The following is a 25,968-nucleotide window of genomic DNA, read 5'->3' as shown; positions in this document are numbered from 1 at the left end:
TGTAGCTATCCCACAGTTGTGCTTTCAAATCCCCTGACCCCTGGTCCCCCAGGAATCATGGCCTCCCACCTCTCTCCTCAGACCCCCACAGTATCGTTGAACCACAGAAGGACCTGTGAGGTGAGGAACCCACAGGCTTCATTGCTGACCTAGCACTCCCTTCCACTCAGGTATTTCTCACCTGTTAGCAGGTTCCTAAGAGAAGAGCTCAGCGCAAGTGTTATTTTCTCCCTCAAACCTGCTTTCTAGATTTGATTTTATTTCTTTGAGAAATAAAATTCCTATCATTTAGGGATTTTTCAGCAGGATGAGTACAAAAGAGAAAAGATGATAATCAGTAGGATGCTTTTCCAACATAATCCATGGACTTTCGCTGGAAAATATAAGACACCTAAGGGACTCTTTGAGATGGTTGTCTCTTGGATTAGGAGTTCAGATAAGAGGAGATAGCAACTGGATGGATAAATAGAAAACTGGATGGATAGCAACTGGATGGATAAATAGAAAACTCAGGGTGAACAGTTCTCTTGGGAACAGTTCTCTTGGGAGCCATTAGGTGGTGGGAAGAGTCAGTGATCATTGCTTTTTTCAAGTCTGATTAACTCTTTTTAACCGTGGTTTACAGATCTTTAACTTCTCATATACTTTCAAAACACCTGAATTTAAATTTTGAGATGAAAACCAAAGCATCTTTAATAACAAATTCTTAAAAACTTCGACTTTCAAAAACCATCTTTGGCTTTATACACTGAGAATGTGCAGTCAAGGACTGAGCCTTCAGAAGCCCACACTTAGGAGACAAGTGAAGGAATGGAGGGGAGGGAGAAGATGGCAGGCCAGGGTAGGCGCCATCATGGAATTTAGAGAATTTAGAGAATAATTCAAGAGGCGAGGCATGAGGAATGCCCTTGTGAACAAATGAGAACTGAGAAGACTCAGTTTGATAAAGGGGAAATGGCGAGGTCATTGGCATCTTCAAGGGAGAAAATCTCAGTAACCTGGTTAGTGTAGTAGTCTGTGGCCACAGGTTAAGAATACCTGATTGTGTGGAAGTTGGTGCTTGTTCAAGATATTTGGTAATAAGAGGATACTAGGCAAAAGTGGAGGCAGCATCAAACTTGGGGCTACAGTGAAGGTCAGAATCATCAAGGATCCCACATGTAATTCATGCATTTTTGCAAAACATGGTACCTTTTTGTAGCATTGTGTTGAGCTGCTAGTATCCAATGTGGACAAGTGATGCAGGCTTCTCTGGGCTGAGTTTTTAGAAGGTTGAAGGCTATTTGGATACTTGTGGGTGTCTGCTTCACTCTGGCTTTGGGCGATACATTAAAGCAGTGATGAAATGTCCTATAATGGCATTTTCCAAACTGTGCCACATAGCCCAGAAGCACCTAATTAAAGGTAAATTTTGATCCAGCGAAGACTAAAACTATACATGAAAATTAGAACTGTATGTGGAATTTACAAGGAGCATTCTATATCTATTAATAGTTTTTTTTTCTATACAATAAAGAAAAAAAATTAAGCGATTTCAACTACTCAATTTAAAACTTTGTTATTCTCATAGCCACGGTACTTTTCTTTTAAGACATATTATTACAATAATACAGTCTTATTCAGGCAATAGAAAGAAATAATTTATAAGATAGTTTGACTGTATCAGATATTAAAAATTAGTATGGACTAGTGTTTTATCACCTAATGTGAAATTCTACATAATTTCTTGCCTGTAACTTTAAGAATTCAACCAGCTGTTTTGTATCAAGCAGAATAAGCTATATAATGCCTGAGCAACAAATAAGTACAAAATATCAGTGGCTTCAAAGAAAGATTTCTTTTTCACACTAGTTAAAGGGCCAGCAGGGGCTCTGCTCATCATAGTCCCTCAGGGACCCAGGCTCCACCATCTTAGGCAGCTGCCATCTCACCCCAATTTTACAAAATATGCTCTGGCACAGAAAGAAAGGGTTGAAGAATTGAGCACCAGCAATTCAATGTTTCAACCTGGAAGTGACACACGCCATTCACACTCACATCCTATTGGCCAGAACTAGTCACCTGGCCACACCTAACTCCAGAGGTTTGGGAAATTGTAATCCTTCATTTACCTAGAATTAAAAGAACCAGATACTGAGAAACATCGGTATTGTTGAACAGAAGTTCATCTTACCACTTTTTTCTTTTTCCTAAGAGGAAAAGATTAGTACTTCTCAACTTTGTAAACTGTAATATTGGAATAAATCCTGGTGGTTTGCATGGGGGAAGTGGGGAGTTCCAGTAGGCTGGTGTAACTGGGGAAAGGCATTCTCTGAAGTTAATAGAGTGCCTCTTTGATTTAAATGTCCCATTTGTGATACAGAACCAAAACGCACTAAGCCACCAAATCCCACTCCACCAGGATCTAGGCTGCAATTTCTTCATTCTCCAAATGAGACATTGTGTGAACTAAAATGGTAGCTTGGCTGTGGCCATAGAATTTTACTTAATTCAAGAAGTATCATTACTTAATATGTGATAGTTCTGAAAGAAATGCAGTGTTAAATTTTCCGTGTTCTTTTCTCAAGGGACTTCGATGTAACTTTAATATAAGGCTAATGATAATGTTTGGATTTAAATATTTTAAACAACTTGCTATTAAATCAAATCGTTAATCAACAAAGCATTATAATCTTTATTTTATGGCTTTGTGTAATTCTGATCTACTATCAATATATCCTTGGGGATTCTCAGCCCCTAATTTTTGTAGGATGGTCTAGGCCAATTATGAATAACCTATTTAGCAAAAACACCAAATCAGAAAACCATTAAAATAGAGTTTTCTCTTGTTCAAAATAAAATTAGTTTAGTGAGGAATAATACATCTCACCATGTATATTATGGACTGTTTCAAGAGGTGAGGCATGAGGAATGCCCTTGTGACTGAATGAATGAACGGGAGAAACAGGTCAAAAAAGAAATAGTACTGTTTTGAGCCACCAAATCGTAGTATTCAGGGTGTAGTTGAAAAGTAGTAACAAAGGCAACTTTCCAATCTTGTGAAGTGAAATTAGAGGGCAGATCATAGCAAAGCCTAGTGAGAAATTTATGGTGAGAGGGCCAAGGATTCCTCAGAGGCCACCCGGGACTAGTCTCAAATTCTTCCATATTGGGCTGATTTCTGTTATGTAACTGAACCAGGTGACTCCTTCAGAGCCAAGAGCGGGAAAGATAACATAACAAATATAAAAACCCAATTCGTGCCGACTATTGTTTAGATATTCTAGGCTTTTCCAAAACTGCATGATTTTTTAATCTTTAATTTTACTTCATTCGAGCCTAAAAATCCATTCTTTATTTTACAAATCCTGATTCTGCCATGAAGCCATCTATGTGAACTTCTTTGCCATTGCTGCTCAATTGATCCATTAAATCTTGATCTACCTACCATGAAGCTGACCTTGTTTATTTTTCTCATGGACATTTTTATCCCCAGCCAGACAGTAAACCCATTGGAAGCAGGGATGTGATTTCTCTAGAGGACAGTGGTGAGCACGTGAGAGATGTTTAATTAATCCTTCATTGATCTAATAACTTGTTGGATGATTTAAACCTTTCTTTCCACACCCACCTACACATACGCGCACGCGCGCACGCGCACACACACACACACACACACACACACACTCAGATTATTCAGTCTTTGCCTGAATAACTCACTTCCTCCCCAGCCAGCCTGTTCCTTCCTCAGTCAATTCTGACTGTTAATGTTCAGTGTAATGAAGATTTATTGAGTGCCTACTATGTTCCAGGCACAATGCTAATAAGCTCTTTACACAGATCGTGACAGTCAACCCGCATAGCAGTCTTACAAGGCAGACGTTCTCTGAGTCTCCATTTCAGGATCAATAAATGAGGGTAGGTCCTCTGTACATCCACCTGTTAGCCCCAGTTCTGTTTCTTGAGACCACAGATAGAAGGTCTTTCTTCCGTATGACAAAGTCTTCAATATTTGGAGCCATCTAGCATGCTTGTCTTCTTTCTTCCTGTTAAAAGCCCCAGTTCTTTCTACTTTTGTTAACAACAATCACAAACTCTTATTAAATGCTTACTATATTCTGAGTACTGTGACAAGTGCCTTCCTCTTGTGCCTTAAGTTATTATAATTTTTTTTTCTATTTACAGTTGATAGAAGGGGTACAGAGAGGTTAAGCACCTTGCCTAAGGTCATACATCCAGCGAGTGGCCAACAGGATTGTAATCCCAGGAGAGCATGATTCCAAAGACAGAGTTTCTAATTACTACTCAGTAGCATTACTACTTAATAGTATAGTTCTGATAGTACAGAATTCCTTACGTCAACTTTTTTATAAAAGAATGAAAGGGTAAATACTTTGTCATAGAAAGAAGATTCGTGAAAGGGGTATTTTTAAGCCACTTTTCCACAGGCAAACCAAATGTTAGAAAAAGTATGATATTAAAAAGAACCTTCAAAAATATTTTTATTACTTGTACAAAAGTAAAGTTATTCCAGGTTATTCAGCTCTGGAGCTGGAAACCTAGGACTCCACTTGCACCAGGGTCTCACCTCATAGTCCTGACAAAGAGAGAATAATGTTGAGAAAAAGATGTGTTGTAAGCAAAGACATCAAACCAAATGGAAAATATTAGAAAGGAAGTGGCACAGACCAATGACAGAGGTCTCCAGAGATCAGAACATAGAACGCTGGTGGACAGCGCACAGAGAGAGGTTTCCAGTGGCTACAAGCCAGAGCCTTTCAGGCACGATTGGGCTTCCACAGCAGGTGGGGAGCTCCCTGACGCTGGGATAGGGCCGGACACAACCAGCTACACAGGTCCCTTGCCAAGAAGGGAAATGTCTTACAAAGCGAGAGTCACAAGACACCCATTACGTAGTAACGTAATGAGAGTTGGGAGGTGTAATGAGAGTTGAAGTTGGCGGTCCAGTTGGCCGGTTCCGGAACCGGACTGCCCAGGTACATCCCTGCTCAACAGCTTGCTACTCTTGGACAGTTTCCTCAGCCTCACTGTGCCTCAGTTTCCTCATCTCTAAAATGGAAATAATAAGATCATTTTCCTCTTGTGATGCTGAGAAGATTTAATGAGTTAATTTATGCAAGATATTTTTTAAAATAAGTGCTGTGCTTATGCAAAATCATCTAGTCTTAGTCGTCGCTTTTTAGAGAAGTGCTCTTTCATCTAAAGGATGAGGGCTATGAGTGATCCCAGGACAAAACACACATTTTCAAAAACCTAATATATTTTCTTAGTCCAAATTAATTTTTAACTAAAGCATTAATATTTAATTATCATAAAGGCAATTAGTGAGCATGTGGCTATTTTGTTAAATAGAAAATTTAGCACATGGAATATGGAAGGTGGTTTAGATACCTCAGCATCCAATTTATTATTGAATTTTGTTTCAATTTACAGCTCTTGAGGGAGTTCTTGATTAACACGGACAAGAAATTGTAAATTACTAACAGATATCTTTACTGAAATAAAAATGGGAGCCATTTGTCCTTAAGAGTTAACGCAGCAGTAGCCAATGTGTTATAATTAAACATATACGATGGTGTGGCATAATATGCGATGTCTATCAAGTTCTTCATATTTTAAAAATGTTTTAAAGATTATGAAAACATTAAAGTACACCTTTGGAATAGCTTGAAAGCCACCAACCTACTTCATCTAGCAGACCTGTTTTATCAGTTAAATTAGTCCCAGTGACCTGTCCAAGGTCTCAGCAAGGTACAGCAGGACCCAGGCTGACACTGGTATGGAACTTGGCTCCTTGTGGCACCTCCTCTGCCCTTGGTTATGCCAGACGCCCTTTGAGATTCTAGTATTCTGTGTTTAGTGGGAATACTTCCTAATAAGACTGATTTTACTGTGATAAGCTTTCTCCTCATCCTATTGGCTGGGCCATTTTGTTCTTCTCTAGATTACAAAAATCTATTACGAAATGAAATTTCAAAATTAGAATTTCTGAAAAAAAATAGATATCTTTTGTTTCAAATCCACTTTCTTTTTGGTCCTATCCATTTTGACGATGTTTGTATAAAATAGAGAATTGCGGTCTTCTACAGCAAGAAGAGTTAGTAGTTTTTCCTAACACTCCTTGGTGACTGTAAGGTCCAAACTGACAAAGAAATTTAAATTTAATTTTCATGACCAGGCCTCTGTCACCCTTGTTTGTGTTCTGTTTCCTAACGTTTTAGCTTATATCAAAAAGCCTGGTTCAATTTGTTGATGTTTGTGAGACACAGCAGAGAAGAATTCAGCCATCCTAAAGAAACAGAGAAACCATTTTGCTGGTTGCCATCTGAATGGCTTTATGTAACCCATGTCATGTCCCCAACATATTTGAGACAAGGATTTTCCAGTGTTCAAGTAGACACTTCCACTTGCTTTCCAATTTGCTCCTTATATCAGGGGAGATGTCTTGGTAGTGCCTATAGGCTATAGGTTTATAGCCTTCCTCCATTCAAGACCTCAAAGTTTCTTTCTCTTAAAGGAAGCAGGCTGTTTTCCTATCACTATTTAAAAACATAAATTGAACAAGTTAAAACTACACAGTGATTCCTTTGCAGACCTTGAACATACATAGTCTCAAAGAGAGTAACCTTAGGCTTCTAAAGAGAGTGCCCCAAGATTATTAGAATGACTCAAAAAACCCAAGGGAAAGATGGTCTTGAGGAAATCCTGGCCTATATGCTCATGATACCATGATTTTAGGTACCCTCTCTGCTAGTCAAAGGATTTAAAATCCCAGACCTTTGGGTGTGCACCAGAGAGAAGGCTTCCATCAAATAGTTTTGGTACAACAGGAAAAAATGGTTGGGAGAGTTTTTAGTGCCAGGACTTCGGGCAGCACGTGGAGGTAATTGGTAAGAGAATACAAAGCCTCTGAGAAATCAGAACTTTACTGTGAGAATAAAAGGGAAGTTCTAGAATATAATGACTCCTTTCCATGAAACAGGAAAGAGCAGGCATTCAGAAGCCACCCGGAACCCTTTCTCTCCTCCCACCACCTGTCAACCCCCATTCGCGGGCACTCATTGTGTGAACAGTGGCCTTCGTGGGCCTTCGTGGGTCGCTGCATTCATCCACTTCCAGAGCTGTCCTCACTCCAAGCTCTTGCAGCTCTTGTCCTTCACTTAGTAACATGTGCTGGTTCCATCACCATGTTAACCTTGCCTGTTGGGATTTCACCTTATCGCTGTGCTTGAGTGTTTGAACTAGATAGAGGTGGGTTTGTACCCAGAGGCTTAGCTATGTTAAATACCTTGGGCAAGGTATTTAGCCTCCCTCTTCCCTCCTCTATTAAAATGGTAGTAAATATTTTCACCCTAGTAGATTCTCAGCAAATAACCATTCCCTTTCTTTCTACCACTTTTCTTGGTGCACATGAGCATCTTTGTAGACCTCTCTTGAAGGCAAGACTTTCTTGTAGGGCCCAGAGAATCCATTACTTGTCAGAACTGACTTTTTGACTCTGTTTGACTTCATCTCTGGCTCTCTTTTAATGAGGGTTTATTTTACTCTGCCAGAGAAATGCTTTTCTTTTTACTTCCATATTTGCTGTCATTCCACATTCTTTAAAGCATAGGCTGGCTGTTCTCTAGCTAAATAACATTCCAAGGCAGCTATTGTTTAAGCTAAGAGTGAGTATCATTTGTTTGTATTTCTATGAATTTGCCCTCTGTGTTATCTTTAACTTGACTTTAAATAAAACATAATATGTACTGAGTTCCTTCCATTTGTCAGATGCTTTTTACAAGTTTTATCATCACAAGACCAACCTAATCAATTAGAATACATAACTAATAATTAACATTGGTAATTAATATGTACTGTCACTTTAACAAGATATTTTTTCTGTCAAAGCCTAAGTATTTTGGATCATTTTCAAAATTCTTAATTTTGCTCAGTTACATACACCTGGGGTAAAGCTTCTTCTCGAGCTGCCACAGCCCCAGGCTCTCCTTTCCACCTGGAATCAGGGACTCAAAAATACGCATAAAACGTAGGAGGAAATAATCAGCTTGTTTAAGTGACAGCTGACATCAGGAGCTTTCTGAGCCAGAAGAATGACGTGATGACAGCAGTATCTCCGGAAGATAAATTTCGCAGCCACATGCAAGATAGATTACCTGAAACCACAGCATTAGCCGTTCTTATACCCACACATCTGGGGGGCATGATTTAAAAGCTCAAAAACAGGATCTGTTCAAAGAAAGGACTGGTGAAAATTAAGGATTTCAAGGTTCCACCAAAGAAGGCAAAGGATCGGTGTTTATCCAACTGGTCAGCATGTCCTAATCCTAAACCTTATGTACACAAGGGCATATTACTAATGTGGTCACGTGGAAGCCATGTGTGGGTGCCGTATCTGTCTTTGCCCTAACTTTTTGGCCAAAAGTTACAAGAGGAGGGAAATTCTCTGAAAGCATGAGAATTATTCATCTGGCTGCCACCTGAATTATTGTGATGGAACACATTGAGTTTGACAGATAACCCTGTTCTTAGCCACCCTTCAAAAGAAGCCTTCATGTTTAAATATTTCAACCAAATTTCTTCCTTTTGAGCATGCATGGAACACAATGTCTTTATTTATGAAATAAATACTTACATTGGATGCATCATGGTTCAAAGAGAGAATAAAAAGAATTATGCTTATTTGATTTCTTTGTCATCCTCGCCCCAAAGAGCAAGCTCTTGGATTGGGTGATGATATTTTGCATTTAACCTAATGTTTTTCCTTGAGTCATAAAAGTTTCCAGTTTGGTAAACCAAAAGTTTCCATTCCAAGGAAGACAATTAGAAAAACAATTACTATTTCAGTGAATAAGTTTGGACCTAGGAATTTATTATAAAAGGAAGGATGGTGTGATAGATATTCCTTCACCTGGGTGAATGAGCACGAGGCTCTGGGGTAGCAGGAGAATAAAGATAAGCTACAGGAGATGCTGGTACAATTCAGTTAGTCTTGTGGGAAGGAAGGCCTCAGACTACTAGTAGAGCCACTGTGGAAAGGCCTTGAGAGAGCCAGAGAGCAGCCTGGAGATGTAAGCAGTAAGAGGGAATTAGCCTCATTTGATTTCTTGGCCATTCTAGCCCTCGCTTGACCACCTAACAAGCCCTGTTCTTAAAGTAAAGACTTCCCATCAGACTAAGGGACTGCCCCTAGCAGAGGAGAAAGATCCTGGGCATTGGAACCAGAGGCTCTTCATTCAAACCCACCATCACCACTTTTGTGGGACCTTTGGCATATTGTTACTTTCTCTGAGCTTCAATAAAGTAGGAAGAAGTGAGAAAATTGAAGAAGATAACATATGAAAGAGGATAGCGTGGTGTGTACTCGGCCCGTGATAGCTGTTACATGTCTGTGTGGGGCTTTCCACTGCCTGCGGCCCTGGGAATAGCATCTGTTTTCCACCTACAATGCACGTAGGACTGCACTTCAACGTGCCCGAGCTATAAGCTCTGCCTGGTAGCTTCTCTTGCTCTGTTTCTAAAATGAACACCACTCCTTTACAGTTTTTGAGACTTTCCATAGCTGGGCTCCAAGACAAACCAGGAAAGACTAACAAAAGAAATGTTCGGTTTGGGTTTTTTTTTTTTTAATAGAGAGGTAACAAAGTTATAAGAAAATCTCTGGAAACATCGATCGCCACCATCCCAGACCATTATTGAAATGCAAGTAGATCATAGCAGTTTGCCTGTTACAACCCTGCTTCAAATATCACTTGAGAATCAATCGCATGTAGATAGAAATGGGGATTCAGTAGACAGTACAAACAGAGCAGCCTCCTCTGTTAGTGGAGAAATGTGTGTGCCTTGTGTGAGAAAGGGGATTCCCATGGCCCTGCCTCTGGGCAGTTATTGAAGGGAGACAGGCGGAGCCTCAAAGAGCACTTTCCAGCCCCTCCTCCATGCCAGTGCTGAACTGGGTGCCTTCAGCTACATGTTCTCCTTTAGTCCTCACTACTAGAGATTTGAGAACTAGATTTTAATGCCCTCATTTTACAGGTGAGGAAACTAAGGCTCAGAAAAATGGTGTCACTGCAGGTGTAGAGGATGCACTTAAGTGAATACCGTGTTTAGAAGAAAAGACTTTTCAAGATGTGGGAACATAAAAGAGAAGTTTTTGTTTCAGGTTATGAAATGGAAAGGGGGTTCCAGGAATCTAAACCAGGAGTTCTAAAGGCAGGAGAATCAGCATAAATAGATGTAGAGCTTCAGGGAAGACTTGGGAGGGCTGGGAACAGAGAGAGGTTTAAATCACAGCAAGTAAACTTCAGATGCAAGGTCAGTTATTAATAGCCCTCCCAACCACTCAGGGCTTTCGTTGTCCGTCCACCATCCCCTAGCTTCTCGCCTCCTCCCCTCGCCTGTCCTTTTCTTCTCTCTGCACACCTGGAACCAAAGCCCGACTCTTCTGTTGAGCCACACCTCAGGTTCACCGTTATCTCTTGTTTCTTTGGTTTCTGCTGACCGCCAGCGCAGGGCTCCTTGAAGTTTATCTAAGTATTTTCACAAAAACAGTTTGCTCTCTAAAAGGAGTTGCTATTCTAGCTGGAGATAAAATCTTTTTCACGTGGTTCCAGAGACATAATAAAAAGAAAGGAAGAAGAACATTTTGGGAAATGAGAATCATGTCTAACAACATGGCAGAAACTTTTAAGGAAACAGTAAAACCCTGCCTCAGAAACAGTGGTGGGGGGGGCACCATAGTGACGTGGAAAGGGGTCTCTAGCAGGGGATCCTCTCCTTGCCACTTTGGAGAATATATTCCGCTCTCGGGACTTGGTTCTTCATCTGCGAAGCAAGGGGCTGGCGTTCCCAGAGCCTTTCCTACTGTCCAGTTCTGAGATTCTCAGGAGGTTATTTGCAAACACATGTCTTACCACCACCCCTGCCCCCATGAAAAACCTCACAAAGAAAAGCTTTCCAGAGGCATTATTCTTTTCAGTTTGTAACCAAAAGAACTATAGTGTTGTTTCCTTTTTTTGACTGGACAGGAGAGCTGGTCGTCATGTGGGGGTGCAACGTGAGAGAAGAAGAAAGTCCACAAAGTAAACAAAAAGTAGCCTGAAAAGTCAAATAATCCCAGATTACACAGGACTTCCCTGAGGATGCTGCCTAAATGCAGATTCCAATCCATTAAGCCTGGGATGGGGCCTGAGGTTTCTAACAGGCTCTCAAACGATGCCTATGCCCCAGGTCCAGTGACCACACTTTGAGCAGCAAGGGGCTAGAGAAGATCAAATAAGGTTTATTATGTTTTTATTTAAAAAGAAAAATAAAAGCAGAGACATACAAAATATACCTTTAGAAAGATTCCCATCCAAAAATCTAAAATAAAACTGTTTAGGGTTCTAGCGGAACATTCCAATGAAAAAGGAGAGAGAATTAGTATGACAAAATTCAGTGGGTAAATTAGTGATTGTCAAGATCCACACTGACACCCTCGCTGTAGGATGGTTCATTAAAGGCCCACCCCCATCCCCCCAGTAGAGCTTCTGTCTGAAACAGGCAATGCTACTAGGTTCTTCTAGGTTCCCAGACCTCAGAGTTTTCCTCACTTTGCCTTCAGTGGACCGTCCTCCTATGGTCCATTGGTACTCTTGCCCTCTGTTCTAATTCTGCCTTCTGGTTCCTCTGTGCCCTTCTTAGTGCACTTGTCTGTGTGCAACTCAACCTCCAGTCTCTTCCATCTTCAATCCACTGCCTGTGTCTACCAAGCATCTTCCGAAACCAGCATTTTGGTACGCCATTCCTCCAGTCGAGAATCTTGGGATCCAAGCCCACGTGCTCTGGTAGCCAGTCATTTCTCTCATCATCTCCTCCCAACCAGTCTTCTCAGTAGTCCCTGAAGATCACCCAGCGACATCTAAAGAGCCATGTAAACCCAAAGTTTAATTTATTTACACAGATTTTTAAGCATTTTCTTGAATTCTAGAAATAAAAGGTCCGAATAGTCCTCCCACTTTTTTAGATGCTCCAGAAAATAATTTTGAGAAATAGAAATAATATCTTAACAACATGGCAGCAGCGTGCACATAAGAGCACAATAAATATCCAGTCAGCTCTTCTTGCGTTTCTCAACTATTATTCCTTTAATTATTTAACCAGAGTTTCTTGTCCCTAAACTAAGTGCTTAGATGAGTACCCCTTTAGGAAGGCTTATAGGTGCCATCTTGTGGAGAAAAATGCAAACAGACACATATGGAGGCAGGCTGCGTGTCCAGGAAATGACAAGGATGCACGCACGAGCATCCATCACTTCCTCTAGGTGGCTGAATTCACCCACAGTCCTCTGAGGGCCTTCTGGCCATGACCCACACCTATGGACATGTGCTGTCTGCACCCAGGATGCCATGTAAATAGGGCCAGTGTGTTAGAAGCCTCTACCCCAGAGTAGAGGTCATCAACCCAGTGCCTTTTTGCTGATAAATATAGCTTTCAAAACTTCACCAGTTTTGAAACTGGCATCTCTGATCATTTCTGCAGGAAACTTCTTAGTTCCAACTCCTTAGGAGCCCAAACCCACAGCCTCTGACAGGCCCATCTCATATGGTGCTGGCTTCTCCTGAGGCCCCATAAACATTACGATACAATCTGACCAGATATTTTAAACAGAATTCTCTTTAAACAGAGAATTCACCATATGGCCTTACACTTTAAAAGAGAAGTGGAAGCCCACAGGCTTCTACTATTTCATAAAAACAATATGGATATCCTACTTTCACAATAGAGCAATTGTCGTCGTCGTAATTCTCTCCATGCCCCCGCCCCAGTTTCAGTCCATTCAGGAGGAAGATCGTGAAAGTGAAACACTAGAATTTTAGAGTTTGGAATACGCCACTCTCCAGGGAAAGACAATCTCAGTGGAGTGGCGGAGCAGGTTGGGGATGATTCTCTTACAGCATATGAAATGTTTTCCTCTCAGGGCTCCTATCTTTGGATTTGTAAACATTGGTGTAGCTGATTCTTCTCAGTTTTATCCTATAAGAATGCCAACATTTTCTTCCAGTTGAGTCACTTGGTAAGGCACTGTTCTCTCATGAAATAAGATAAGGTATTGAAAAGCGACAACTGTAAGCTTGATTAAAACCAGATCATTAGTTTCACAATTACCATCATTAAGGAAGCCAAAATACCTTTTAACCTATGGACCATTTCTTCTCTTCAAACGAATGATATTGTCAGTTTGTTTCCCATTGATTCCTGCTTCCAATTTAATTTTAACTACATAAAGTAGATTCCTTTGACTTTAGACATGGCCGAAGCCTTCACATCATGGCTTCGTCTCTTTGTTATTGTTGTCCTCGTCATCGTTGTTGTTGTTATTGTTGTTTTCAGAAACAGTTTCGCACCAGAAGAGACCTTAGAGATAATCCAGTTCAAGGAGCAAACTGGTCCTATAACTCTGATCTCTTGACTCCCCAACCAGCTCTTTTTTCATTCAAAAAATACTTTCTGAGTATGTACAGTAAGCTAGTCTTTCTAGTGAACAATCCTGTTCATACTGGGTAAGCCAAAAGGCAAGCTTAAAGAACTCTAAAAGGCTACTGGTTAGTTTGGTGGCAGTGAGAAAGTAATTTTAAAACTGGATAATTAAGTATTCTTTGCTCATTAGCTTCTCTGACATCTACAAAATACTGTTTTTGCACTTCTGTAGAATTGCCATTGTTTTAAAGCTTCTGGGGAAATCCAGGGTATCCCGTGAGCTTTAGAATAAACTAGAACAATTATTCTCAACTGAGGTGATTTTGTTCCCACAGGGGACATTTGGCAATAGGTCTGGAGACATATTTGTCATACTGAGGGGTAGGGGTGCTACTGGTATCTAGTGGGTAGAAGCAAGGGATGCTGCCAGCCAACCCATCGTCATTGTAACACAAAAGCAGCCCTAGACAATAAATAAACAAATGGGCATGTTTATGTTTCAATAAATCTTTATTTACAAAAACAGATAGCGGGCCAGGTTGGCCTATAGGCTGTAGTTTGCTGACCCCTGATTTAGACCCTAAGTAGAAACCATAGTGGTTTTACCTTCCTGTCTCCCTTGCCTAACACCACGTTGGCACATAGTAGGGGTTGCCTCAGGAAGCACTGAGTGTCAATCATGCAGGCACAAGTGCCAAAATATTTTAATAAGAGTAACTGGAAAAAGATCCATCCAGTTTTTCCTAGAGAATTTCTATATATTGTTTAACTGTTTCCCTATGTTGGACATTTAAGATGTTTCCAATTTATTTATTAATAATAATACCATGAGGAGCTCCTTCATACGGAAATGTTGGCCTCATTCTTTATAATTTCCTTAGATAAATTCCTAGAAGAAGAATTATTGGGTCAAACAGTATATATTGCTAAATTGCTTTCCAGGAAGGTGGTATTGATCTACATTCCTAACAATAATAAGAGGGAGCTATTTATCATATGCAAAGGATTTCTTTCAACAGAATGTCATGAATAAAAGTTTTGGCATCCATATCTATTTCCACAAATTATCTCACTGTAAATTGATGTTAGCTACTAATCATTTTAATAATAACAGTCTCCCATACTGTTGTGACAGCATGATTATTAAGACATGTTGTTTTACCTGTTGGTGTCATTTAGCCAACCAGTTGAAGTTACCCTATCTGGTGTGTTTACTGAGCACACACAGAAACATCTGCTTTCCATTAAAGAATCAGAAGCTCCACTATCTGCACGCCTGGCACTGGCCTACCCGCCATGATGTACAGAGGCCTCCTCCCTGTGAAATTCACCACCAAATATGTCATCCAGATTGTTCATTTCCCTCAGGAAATTTCATTTAGGTTAATTTTGGCACACAACTGGGGGCAATTCTTGAGCAATTTCTCCTGTGATGGCTTGCAACGTGTAAAATTTTCCTACAACATGTTGCAAAAATCACTGGAAGAATACTAAGGATATTTGATAGTTGCACAATTGCCTTTGCAACAGTTTGAAATATCTCTTTTGAACTGCAGTACATTGTGAGCAAATTAAAAAAACAAGCAAACAAACAAAAAACAAACAAACAAATAAAATATGAAAGAAAGGTAAATTAGAGAACAAGTGTTCATTTTTTTTCAGTTGATGCTGGGGGAACAGTAAGGGAGAAGGGCCGTATAAATGTCTAATTTTTCTGGTGAGCTCTGACCTTTTCTTATTTCTTCAGCCTTTTCTACATTTCTCCAAATGAGGAGAGTATCTGTGACTGAAAACTAATAGAAAATGTTATAGAAATATGGTCCGAGTGGTTACATGATGATGGAATTTATTAAAAAGTGGATAGCTTCCAGATGAAACCAATAGATGAAGACAGTGATTTAAAAAAATAAAAATAAAAATTGTGTTTTCTGAGAAGCCATCCTATCAGAGCATTCTGCTAAGTGCCCTCCGTGTTCACCTCATGTGGTCCTCCCAACAGTGCTCTGAGGTAAATCCTGTACCAGCCACAGATAAAGAAACCGAGGCTCAGAATGGCTGATTAAAATGATCAGAAGTACAATACTCCCAAGTGGCAGAGCCAGCACATGTCCCAGCCTCAGCAGATGCTAGTGCTGCCTTACAAGCCCACCGATGGCACTTTGGTGGTACCTCTGAGTTTGGGGACATAGGCCAGCACCGTTAAGTCATCCCCGTCAGAAACCAATTGACTAGCCTCCCGATAAAACCAGTATTCAGGCCAGATTCACTTCTGGATGCCATCCCCTGAAAGATCTGGACATGATGGAAATGCTTTCAGTTCTAGCCTCAGAGAGAATTGACCCATCCGGCATCACAGAGCAAGACAGGGACTGAGCCAGGACTACACCTCAGGTTTTCTGGTTCCCAGGCCAACATTCTCTCCATCGTGCCAACAGCTTTTCCTGCTAAATGACGTAAGCTCCACTTATCAATTACACGGCCATGTTCTGGAGAAAACCAGTTGCTTTAAAGAAACATAGTACAGGAAATCTATATATGTGATGAAATTTTATAGAACTTCACACCAAGGAAAAGTAGCAAAATCCGAATAAGGTTTACCCTTAAGTTAATGTATCTTACTGTTGGCAATGGTATACGTGTATGTGGTTTTGACAGTGTGCTGTACTTATGTGAATATTATCATTGGAGGAGGCTGGTTAAAGGGTCACTGAAACTCTGCTTTTTTTTTTTTTTTTTTTGCAACTTCCTGTGAGCCTTAAACTATTTCAAAATAAAAAGTTATAAAAGTAAACAATTACTATAATAGGAAGATGAGCTAAAATATTTAATCACGTACTGCGTAAAGTATAGGGTTAAAACAGCCGATGTGAGTGAGATACATATGTGTTTGGTGCTTCATAACATTGGAAGAGGAGAATGGCAGAGCCGCTTCTGGGCCAAGTCCTCCGTGAGACTTCACGGTAATGGTGCCTTGAAGTGGTTCCTCTACCCTTAGGTCACTGCTACCATTCACTCTCTCAACAAAGCTAGAACCTTCAGTGTGATCTCTGATCCTTTGGTGGGTGGGGTGGTGGGGAGATTTTCGTATAATGGTTAAAAGCATGGGATGTGGGTTCAGATCCCAGCTCCAGCTTTTGCTAACAGCATGGCGTTGGGCCAATTATCTAACCTCTCTCCTAAGTCTTAGTTTTCTACAGTTTTCAGCGATATCACAGAGTGAAAAAAATGTATGTACAGAGGACCTGGACAGTAGTAAAGATTTGGTTAATGTAAATACGATGGCGTGCGGTGATGGGGATGAGGAGGAGCAGACAGAGAGGACAGACATTCATTCTCCCTCTTCTTCCCCAACCGATCAGTCTCGAAGGTCTGTCCATTTCGTTCCCTAAGTGTCTCTCAGTATCTTTTCACTCCATCACTATTCCCCTGGTTCAGGGATGTTGCAGCATCTTCCAGACTTCACATACTCCATCGTTAATTGACGACTTCCTAAAAGAGAGTAGATCCTGGCACAGTGTGATGAGGAGAATGCAGGACTCTCCCTGCCTAATAGTGAGTGATTATTCATAGTTATATCTCATCACCCCAGTTAGACTCAGATTCCCAAAAGCAGGACCTGAGTATGATTCAGCCTGGGATTTCCTCACCGGCCTGCCTAGCATAGTCACTCAACAGTATCGGTGGATAAAATGCATGTTTATATGTTTAGATCTTGCCATGGTTGGTCCTTCTTGTCATTCAGGTCATGGCCCAAAGATCATTTCTTTAACCATGCCCTGCCCAGACATCCAATCCAAATTTTCTCACATTATATTATCTGAGTCTCACAATAGCCCTGTGCTGAAAAAGGGACAGTTGTCAGAAATGTAATTGCCTAACAATAGAGACCTTGAATGTATGTTGTCTGCCCATTTCTCATTGTGGGGTTGTCCCTCCTGCTTTGTGAAGTGCATATGGGGCATTTTGCAACCCAGTCTCTCAGAAACCCGGGCAATCACTAGAACACTGCACAGGTGCTCTATCCGCTTCTTGTCACCCATTAGGAAGGTTCACACTCACTCGTTCTGATTTCTCAAATGAGTGAACCCTGGGAGCTCAGAGTCCAGAGTCAGGCCCGGAGGGGACAGAATGTCTCACCTTTAGTTCTCGGCATCACTTGCTTGTGTGGCCATACACTTCACTGAAACCAACCTCTAGGCTATCGGACATCTAGTAGGAAATACTGCTGCAGCCCTCCCTCCCACATCGAGATTCATCCAGAGTGACAGTGCTGCACTGGAAACCTGGTGGGAAGGCATGCACCCATCAAGCTGTGCAGAGCATTTTAACATAATGTCCGATTCACAAGATAAAATGACATTTTGTCTTTGCCTGTGCTTGTCAGAAGCAATCCATAGCCGTGTAATTTCCTGTGATCATCCCTTTCTTGCTGGGTTGGAGCTGAGGATTGATGCAATGTCTGTCCCATCTTCAGTGGCTCTTGTTCATTCCCCCCATTTACAAGAGAGAGATTCACTAGATTGCCTGTTCTCCCCATTCTAGGACCCATCCACACACAGCCCAAGTCATCATCTGAAAAACAAATCTGAGCATAGTCCTCCCCTTCTTCGGACATCCAGTGGTTGCTGGTGCCATCAGATAAAATTCTAATTCTTCACCCTGGCAAACAAGGTTCTTGACAAATTCAGCTGAATGCTCCAGCCTCATTTCATCCCTCCCAGCAAACCTACACTTCAGCCTATCAGTCAGTGAACATGTGTTCCTACTTCTTACTTCTTAAGTGTTCATTTCTATATCTGTGCCTTAGTGCACGTTGTTCCCTTTCCCTGGTGTGCACATAAGAATGAGCTCAGTCTGGAACAAGTTGAGTCTATAGACAGCAGGAATGGATCCCGGGTGGGGAAAAGCAAGAGAGTGAGTTGTTGCTACACAGGGCAGGGAGTGAGCGCTGACCAGCTTCTCTGTCAACCCCCCCCCCCCCAATCAGTGACAGTCAGAGGCATCTCCTTAATTCTGTTAGAATCTTGCTTTGGCAGCATGGGATCTCCTTTCCAAAACCTCTGTCATGGTGGCATTTTTTGTTTGTTTGTTTGTTTCAAAGCAAAGGAGAACTGGCGAGGGTGGGTGGTAGAAATCATGCATGGAAAACATTTTCTTTATTTTTCTGCTAAAATGTGCATGGAGCAGGACAAGAAATATTTGAGTGAAGAGAGATATATAGCAAACATGCATTTTTAAAGGCCAATTGGTTATGGATAAACATATCGAGACAGTGTTCTGTTATTGTCAGAGATAATGTTTTACGGAGAAGCTATTTGTGAAAAAAGACCAATTATTGATGGATTAATGTGCACTCAGGGATATGGAAGTAATAATGCAGACCCATAGTGCCTGCAGAAGGATGTCAATCAAATGTGAAGCTGGAGGGGAAAGAATGAACACCTTCTGACTTGACCCTGCCTGTGGGATTTGACCTGTAAGACTCACATGAGCAGACCCAGGGTTGGTTAACAAAATCAAAAGTGTACTCTGAATGGTTTGCTGACCACTTTGTCCCCTGAGATGAGGTCCTGATGATTGCTCTTAGAATTCAAGAACCAACATAAGCCTGTGGTTCAGCAACATGTGTCTCAAACTTTAGAATTCCATTCTGACTTCAAGTACCATTTTCTATCACCATGATTCAGTGAAATAATTCTGTCACCCAATATTTCATTGCCCAGACTATAATCCACTCACTTCCATCTGCCTGAGGAAATGTGACAGAATTCTTTGCTCATACTGCGTGTCCCAGTTTGGGATTCAGAGAGCACAATTATGAACTCCATGGAATCAGTTCTAGAAGTGGAAAAGGATTCAATGAAGATCCTTCCCTTCTGACCCAAGGTTTCTTTTTTTTATGCAAAATAAAATGGCCCCATCAGAAACAGGAAGGGGGAGGGAGAAGATAAAGCAAAAAGACCTTGATATGAGTAATGGGAAGATTCTTTAGGGGAGCCAAGCAGAAGCTCTGACCCATGGGGACCCACACCTCAACCAATCTGATTTGATTTCCTAAGAAACTGGGCCTGAGAACACTACTTTTGGGGAGACTTTGCTAGGTATTTATAAGTCTGTCAGAAGACTTGGGAGCAAAGCCCAGTTTTAGGTGCATCACTCATCATGGTCCCAAAGAACTTCTTTATATAAAAATCCCAGCATGATCCAGACTCGCCTCTCTCAGAGTCCAGTAGGGGCATGATTTGTGGGACAGCTTCACTGTCCGACCTGTGTGATAGGTGTCTGTATCCCCACACTCCCCCTGTTCCCTTTTCCTGCATTATTTTTCTCCTGGTCATTTCCCACCATGAAAGACACTATTTTGTTTACTTATCTTATTTACTGTCTGTGGCACCCACTCGCACCTAGAATGAGCATTTCACGCGCACCCAGAAAAGAAGGCCCTTGCCCAGAGTAGGTGCTCGATGAATATCCTTTGAGTGAAGGGAAGAATGAGCTTGCTCATCTGCAGGAGCTGAACGGGGCAGGAGGAAGGTCCCACCAACAGAACTTCAGCCGGCACCCCTCCCTCCCCAGGTGCTCCGGATAGATGCTACAAGAGTCTTCTGTGTTCCACCCCTTTGCAGAGCATCGGCTGTGACGACTACCTAGGCTCCGACAAAGTTGTGGACAAATGTGGAGTGTGCGGAGGCGATAACACGGGCTGTCAGGTTGTGTCAGGTGTGTTTAAGCATGCCCTCACCAGCCTGGGCTACCACCGCGTGGTTGAGATTCCCCAAGGAGCCACAAAAATCAACATCACCGAGATGCACAAGAGCAACAACTATTTGGGTAAGCTTGGTCTTTTCCCAGAGGAAACCATCTGTCCCTGCCAAGTAGTCTATTCCCTCCAAGATCGTGGGATGAACACAGCAGTGTCCAGAGGTCCTGGGACATGCTGAAGGTCTCACTGGGAATGCCAGAGCACCATGTCCCCCTCAAAATGAGAAGCTTGGATGGAAAAGGTTAAAAAAAAGTCCTAATTGCAAGTAAATGTTTGATAGCTACACATGTAAACCAGCCTTTGTTTATTCCAGGAGAAACATGGTTTGGAATTCTATAATGAGCTAAATCGTTTCTCTAAGATGGGGGAGGCTCTTTGAAAAGCAGAGATCTGCCCATCTTCTGTTCTGTTGGAGTTTGGGGGTGGCCAGGGGCAATTTATGATCCTGTCTGAACCTTCATTGCCTGGGGATCTAAAGGAAAAGCCATTTTCCTATTCTTTCTGCCTCATCTGCCTGTGGTAACAATATGTGTGTCTTCTGAACAGCTGCAGAATCCCTCAGCAATCATTTGGGGCAATATCGTTAATATGGAGAGTAAGCAAAAGGAATACTTCCTTCTTGGTTTCTGGCTGACTGCATTTTATGCAAAGCAACTGAGGTCTTGCAAATTAATTTTTACCAATTTCTAGTTCAAGTAAGCATATACAAATCAATTAACAAAATACTACTATAAGGAAAGCAATTTCTTCAAGTCACAATGAACAATATTCGTTTTTAGTTTTTAATTATTTATTTTAACAGGAACTTAGGTAATACAGACTAGGCGCCAGGCACTATTCTTAATACTTTACATGTATTAAATCATTGAACCCTCTCAACAGCCCCAGGGAGATAGGAGCTGTTCTCATCCCCATTTTATAGATAAGGAAACAGGGACAGGGAGATTATGTAACTTGCCAAGGTCACACTGCAAAGAAGAGGTGGAGCTGGGATTCTAACCCAAGCAGCCTAACTCCAAGCTTGGTAGTCTACCAAGGGGCAATACCCATGAGCAGTTCTCAGAACTGACTTCTGGTATACTCTTGGCCATGCAGCAGTCAGTGACTTCAGTAGTTGAGAGATCATTAATTTGGCAGATTTCTAGTATCAGAATGCCCAAGGAGAAACCTCCAGACCCGAGAACTCCGGGTTCTGCAGCTCTTCCTTTTCTGCTCAGTTGGATGCAACCAAAATTAGCTTCACTTCATTTTATTGGAGAGCGGAGGAAGGGATGGCAGATTGGACTCTAAGACAAACCGATTACAGTGGAAAGCTGTTACATTCGCTCTGGCAAATCCAGGAGCCATGGAAGTGGAAATAAGCCTGGATTCCCAGTAAATGGTTTGTGTGTTATTTTTAGTTGCAAAAAAAAAAAAATAGTCTTCGTGTGTTTCCTTCTTTCTTTTGTACTATTAGGAGATCACATCTCCATAAACATCCTGTCTCCTAGAATGGAAAATGTTCTTCAGGGAATTATTTAAAGTATGATTGTGTTCAAATGCACCATCAAACAATGCCACTTTTTAAGAGCTTTATGTTGTTTTAGTAAGTGTTCCCTGGCTTGAATTAGTCCTATTCAGTCAGCGGTTTTAAAGTTGTGCCCCCTGAAGATAAAATAGATGCCCTGAGTGAATAGCCACCAGATGTCTGGATGGAAATTGCTCTCAGAGCCTCCATGTTTTCATCTAGAGTATGAAATGAGAATCTTGACCTTATAAGCTTTTGTGAGAATCAATAGGATTACAGAGATTCAGGACCCAACAGAGCCCCTGGCACTTATTAGCAATTGACAAATATTCATCCTCTTTCTTTTGTCTTGGAGAGCCTGTCAGTAGCCAAACTTCATGGAATCAAAATTCCATCTCCGCCTAAAATAGATGAAGGGGAGTCAAAGGAGAATGGAAGTACTCAGAGTCACTGGAAAGGTGATTCAGAAAGTCAAGTTCGACTTTCTTTTCCCAGCAACCAGAGGAGTGCATGAGAAATCCAGAGTCTGTGGCAAATTTACATGATGTCGCCCGGGCAAAAGAGGGAGAGTGGAAACAGAAGAGCAGGGTGTATATAGTGGGGGAGGCACCCGAGGTGATGAACAGGAGCTTCTGCCTGTAGTACTTAACCATAACTTGGGATGCAGCATCAACTGACCCACTCTTTTTTTTGTTTTTTTTTTCTGTTTTTATTAAGATATAATTCACATCCCATAAAATTCAACTTTTTAAAGTGTATAGTAGTTTCAGTGCTGCTTTTCCCATCATAGGCGTTCTCTTTGCCTATCCAACTTATCCTGCTAACGCGCCTGTTCTGTGAAGTCTATATATTTTTAAAGTTGAATTGCATGGGATTGCTTAAGATTATGTATAAACCATTAGATCGGGGGTCCCCATCCCCTGGGTCACAGACTGGTATTGGTCTGTGGCCTGTTAGGAACCTGGCCGCACAGCAGGAGGGGAGCAGCGGGCAAGCGAGTGAAGCTTCATTTGTATTTGCAGCCACCACCCTCCCTTCCCATCCCCACCCCCACCCCCCGCACTAGCATCACCACCTCGGCTCCACCTCAGATCATCAGGCATTAGATTCTCACAGGAGCACCCGTCCCTGGTGCCAAAAAGGTTGGGGACCACTCCAATAGAGCACAGGTCTACCTAGCTATTTTTGAACTGTCCAGTGACTATTTTTTTACATTACATATTTTCAAACATCGAAACTTTTTTTCGAAGAGATATGTGGTGGGTTTCTCCACAACTTTTCGGGTAATAATGAAAGTTTCCATTTTCTTACCTTGTGATTTCTAGCTATGTAAACTGTATTTTGTATAAAAATTTGACTTGGTTCACAAAATTGATTTGGCTGTTTCCACACATTTGTTCAGTAGAATAGACAATATAGAGGGGAAAAATACTTCAAATTTCTATCATTACTTTTTAAAAATGTGCACCTTTAACAAATATCTTAGTTGCCTTATTATTTTCCACAATTACCTTTAGTTATTTGTAAGGCAAATAAAACTTTTCTTTGTATTTTTTAATGATTAACTCTTCAAACTTGGTGGAGATAGAAAGTAGATTTCTATAACACAGAAGGACTTGTGTTATTAGTGTGGGAGGAGATGGTTTAATCACCTAATTTTTTTAACCCTCAATATTTAAATGGCTTGCCCTCGGCCACTCAGTTAATAAGACTAGTCATGCTATATGAATACATAGCACTTTGTCTCCAAGATTTTTACATGCATGGTCTTCTGACTTAAAACTGGACATTCTTTACTTTGCTTGTTTCAAAAAAATTTGGAGTTGGTTACTAAAAATGGAATCATAGAGTTAGGCTATGAAAATTGAAATTTAAAAACTACATAGAAGGAGTCGTGTGTACCAAAAACCTTGGCTAATATGTAAGTCATGACAGCTCATTCACCCTGGTTTAACTTGGTTTGGCCATCAAGAACTGAACCTGCTGGACTCAGATTCTGATGGTCTGAATTCTGGCCCGGCCGCCGGCCAGTTCGGCACTTTGTGATGCTTCCCGTTTCTCTGAGAAAAGCTGGAGAAACAGTGACATTCAATGGTACACAGATTTCCAGAGATAGAGTGGTTGTCTCATTTTAGGTGAGAAACCAATGAAATTCTACAAAACTGAGCTCTACTTTTCAGTGGAGTGGTCAATATGAATTTGTTCACATGCTACAAAATATACACTAGTTTGTGGTTTATCGATTCCTAGATCCTTTTTTTTTTAATGGAAAAGACTTTAAATACATAGGCTATGTAGTCTCCTTTTGCAGGTTGAGTTATTCTGAGCACTACTCTTTGGAATTACAAAGTTAAATCTAATTTTTTTACAATGATTGACATTTTATGTTACTTGCCTCTTTCTTAATAATAAGATGTAAAATTATTTTAGCTGAAATATCAAAGTTTGGCATAGTTCAGCCAGCTCAGTTTACTAATGTCATTATGTAACAGTTAAGAAATCAGACATAAAAGCATACCAAGCAAAAATTGATTCTACAAGACATGTTCTACCTGCCAACATGTTACATTGTCATAGAGCCTTAAACTTGGAAGAGATTTTTTTAAGATCTGTAAGCTTTTAAAAATAAGCTGGCAATATCTTTACTCTTAAGCATGTTTTCTTAAAAGTTTTAAACAATAATAAAATGGTCAGCATTTTAAATACCAACTATCATGGATTATCTATAGTTTGCAAATCTTTATTAGTTGAGCAGCTTTCTATGGGAAAGACTGGAGTCTTTCATTTGTATGACAATTAATCCCAAAGACTTTTTTATACATGTTGTAAAAAGTTTGAACAATACAGATGAGACAGGGCAAAAAGATGAAATTCCTTCTTCATGCCAACCTCGTGCTTGACCCTCTGCCTTCAAGTGGAAAGACAGAAATGAATGACCACTCCTAACGGTTCAGTGGGTATCCTCCAGCCCTTTGTAAAAATGCAAATAAATGTATATTTTCTAAAATTGGTATTACTGCACACGCTTTTTGCGATTCGCTTCTTTTGATATTATATTATGATATCCTTTCATATCAGTACATACAAAGCTTATTCATTGTTTTTTTAGTGTAAACTATTTCATACAATGGATGTACTGCCATTTAAGTATTTCCCTATTGAGGAATGTTTAGATTGTCTCTAGTTTTCTAAGATTACAAATAATACTCTAGATTTTTGGTTCAAGTTGGCAGATTACGTACATGAGTTTTCTTCCCTTCCTCCCAAGATTCCATCAAAATGATACTAAAGGAAAACCTACAACCACCAAGAAAACCACAGGGGGACATTTGTTAAATGATTTAAACAAATTTCTGGAAGACAAAAAGCAGATGGAAGAATGCTCACTAATTGAACAGAGGAAATCAGAGCCTAGGCAGCAGAGGGGACTGTGATAAGAAGGGCCGGCCTGCGTGCAGAGCCTACGGAGACTCTGAGTCTGGGGGTACAGCAGGTGAAAGTAGAGTAGGAGGGGAGAATACAGCTAAAAGTGAGAGAATGGTGAAAAATGGTATATGAATGGGCATCCCTGCAGATATATTGAGGATGCTGGCATCTACCTCCTTGTCTAAAAGCTGAAGGGACCTAGGGCACTGATGCTCCGAGACCTCTGTATTCATTCTGGAGCAGCTTAGTGATGGGTGCCTCGTTCTCTCATCCTATAGAACCTGGCCTGTTAACAGAGCTCTCAGGCAGGCTGCCCATTGCTTTTGTCTGAACCGTCAATGGATAACCGAAAATAACGTGAACGGACAACCAAGGATCGCTAGACATTTTTTAGAAGCCTGTAGCGTGAAAGAGAAAACCCAAGATAAATAAATGGATAAATTGTTTCTAGAAGAAACAGAACAAATTCTTGGAGAAGAAAACTTCAAGGTTCTCTAACAAGTAATGCTTCCATGACTATCCAAATATGCATATCTTTTCATAATTATATAAATATTTCTGTAGGATAGACTCCCAGAAATAGAACTTGCAGGTCAAATGGAATGAGCATTTAAAATTTAGAAAGATAAAAAAAGTTCCTATCCAAAGTAGTCGTAGCAATTTATACCTCCACCAACACTAAATACTATGAACTTCATTTTTAGTATATCTTTTTTATTTGCACTTTCCTGATCACTCATTTTTATCATTATTTGTACTTCTATGTGTTCACTATTTTTAAATTGTGTTTGTCATTTTTTCACTAATTTAAAAA

At 40.7% G+C, this 25,968-nt stretch overlaps 1 protein-coding gene across 4 annotated transcripts in view; it reads left to right on the top strand.

Annotated features, from left to right (window-relative positions):
- Positions 1-25,968, top strand: part of THSD4 (thrombospondin type 1 domain containing 4) — a 536,848-nt gene that overhangs the window by 420,691 nt on the left and 90,189 nt on the right. For all 4 annotated transcript variants that reach the window (XM_016126817.2, XM_016126819.2, XM_036238506.1 and 1 more), the window contains one exon: positions 20,085-20,289. In XM_016126817.2, the coding sequence (XP_015982303.2) occupies positions 20,085-20,289 (205 nt within the window). The remainder of the gene's footprint in view (positions 1-20,084; positions 20,290-25,968) is intronic.

The sequence above is a fragment of the Rousettus aegyptiacus genome, unplaced genomic scaffold (assembly GCF_014176215.1).
Source record: "Rousettus aegyptiacus isolate mRouAeg1 unplaced genomic scaffold, mRouAeg1.p scaffold_m13_p_3, whole genome shotgun sequence".
Classification (NCBI taxonomy): Eukaryota; Metazoa; Chordata; class Mammalia; order Chiroptera; family Pteropodidae; genus Rousettus; species Rousettus aegyptiacus.
This window is presented reverse-complemented; position numbering and strand designations above follow the sequence as displayed.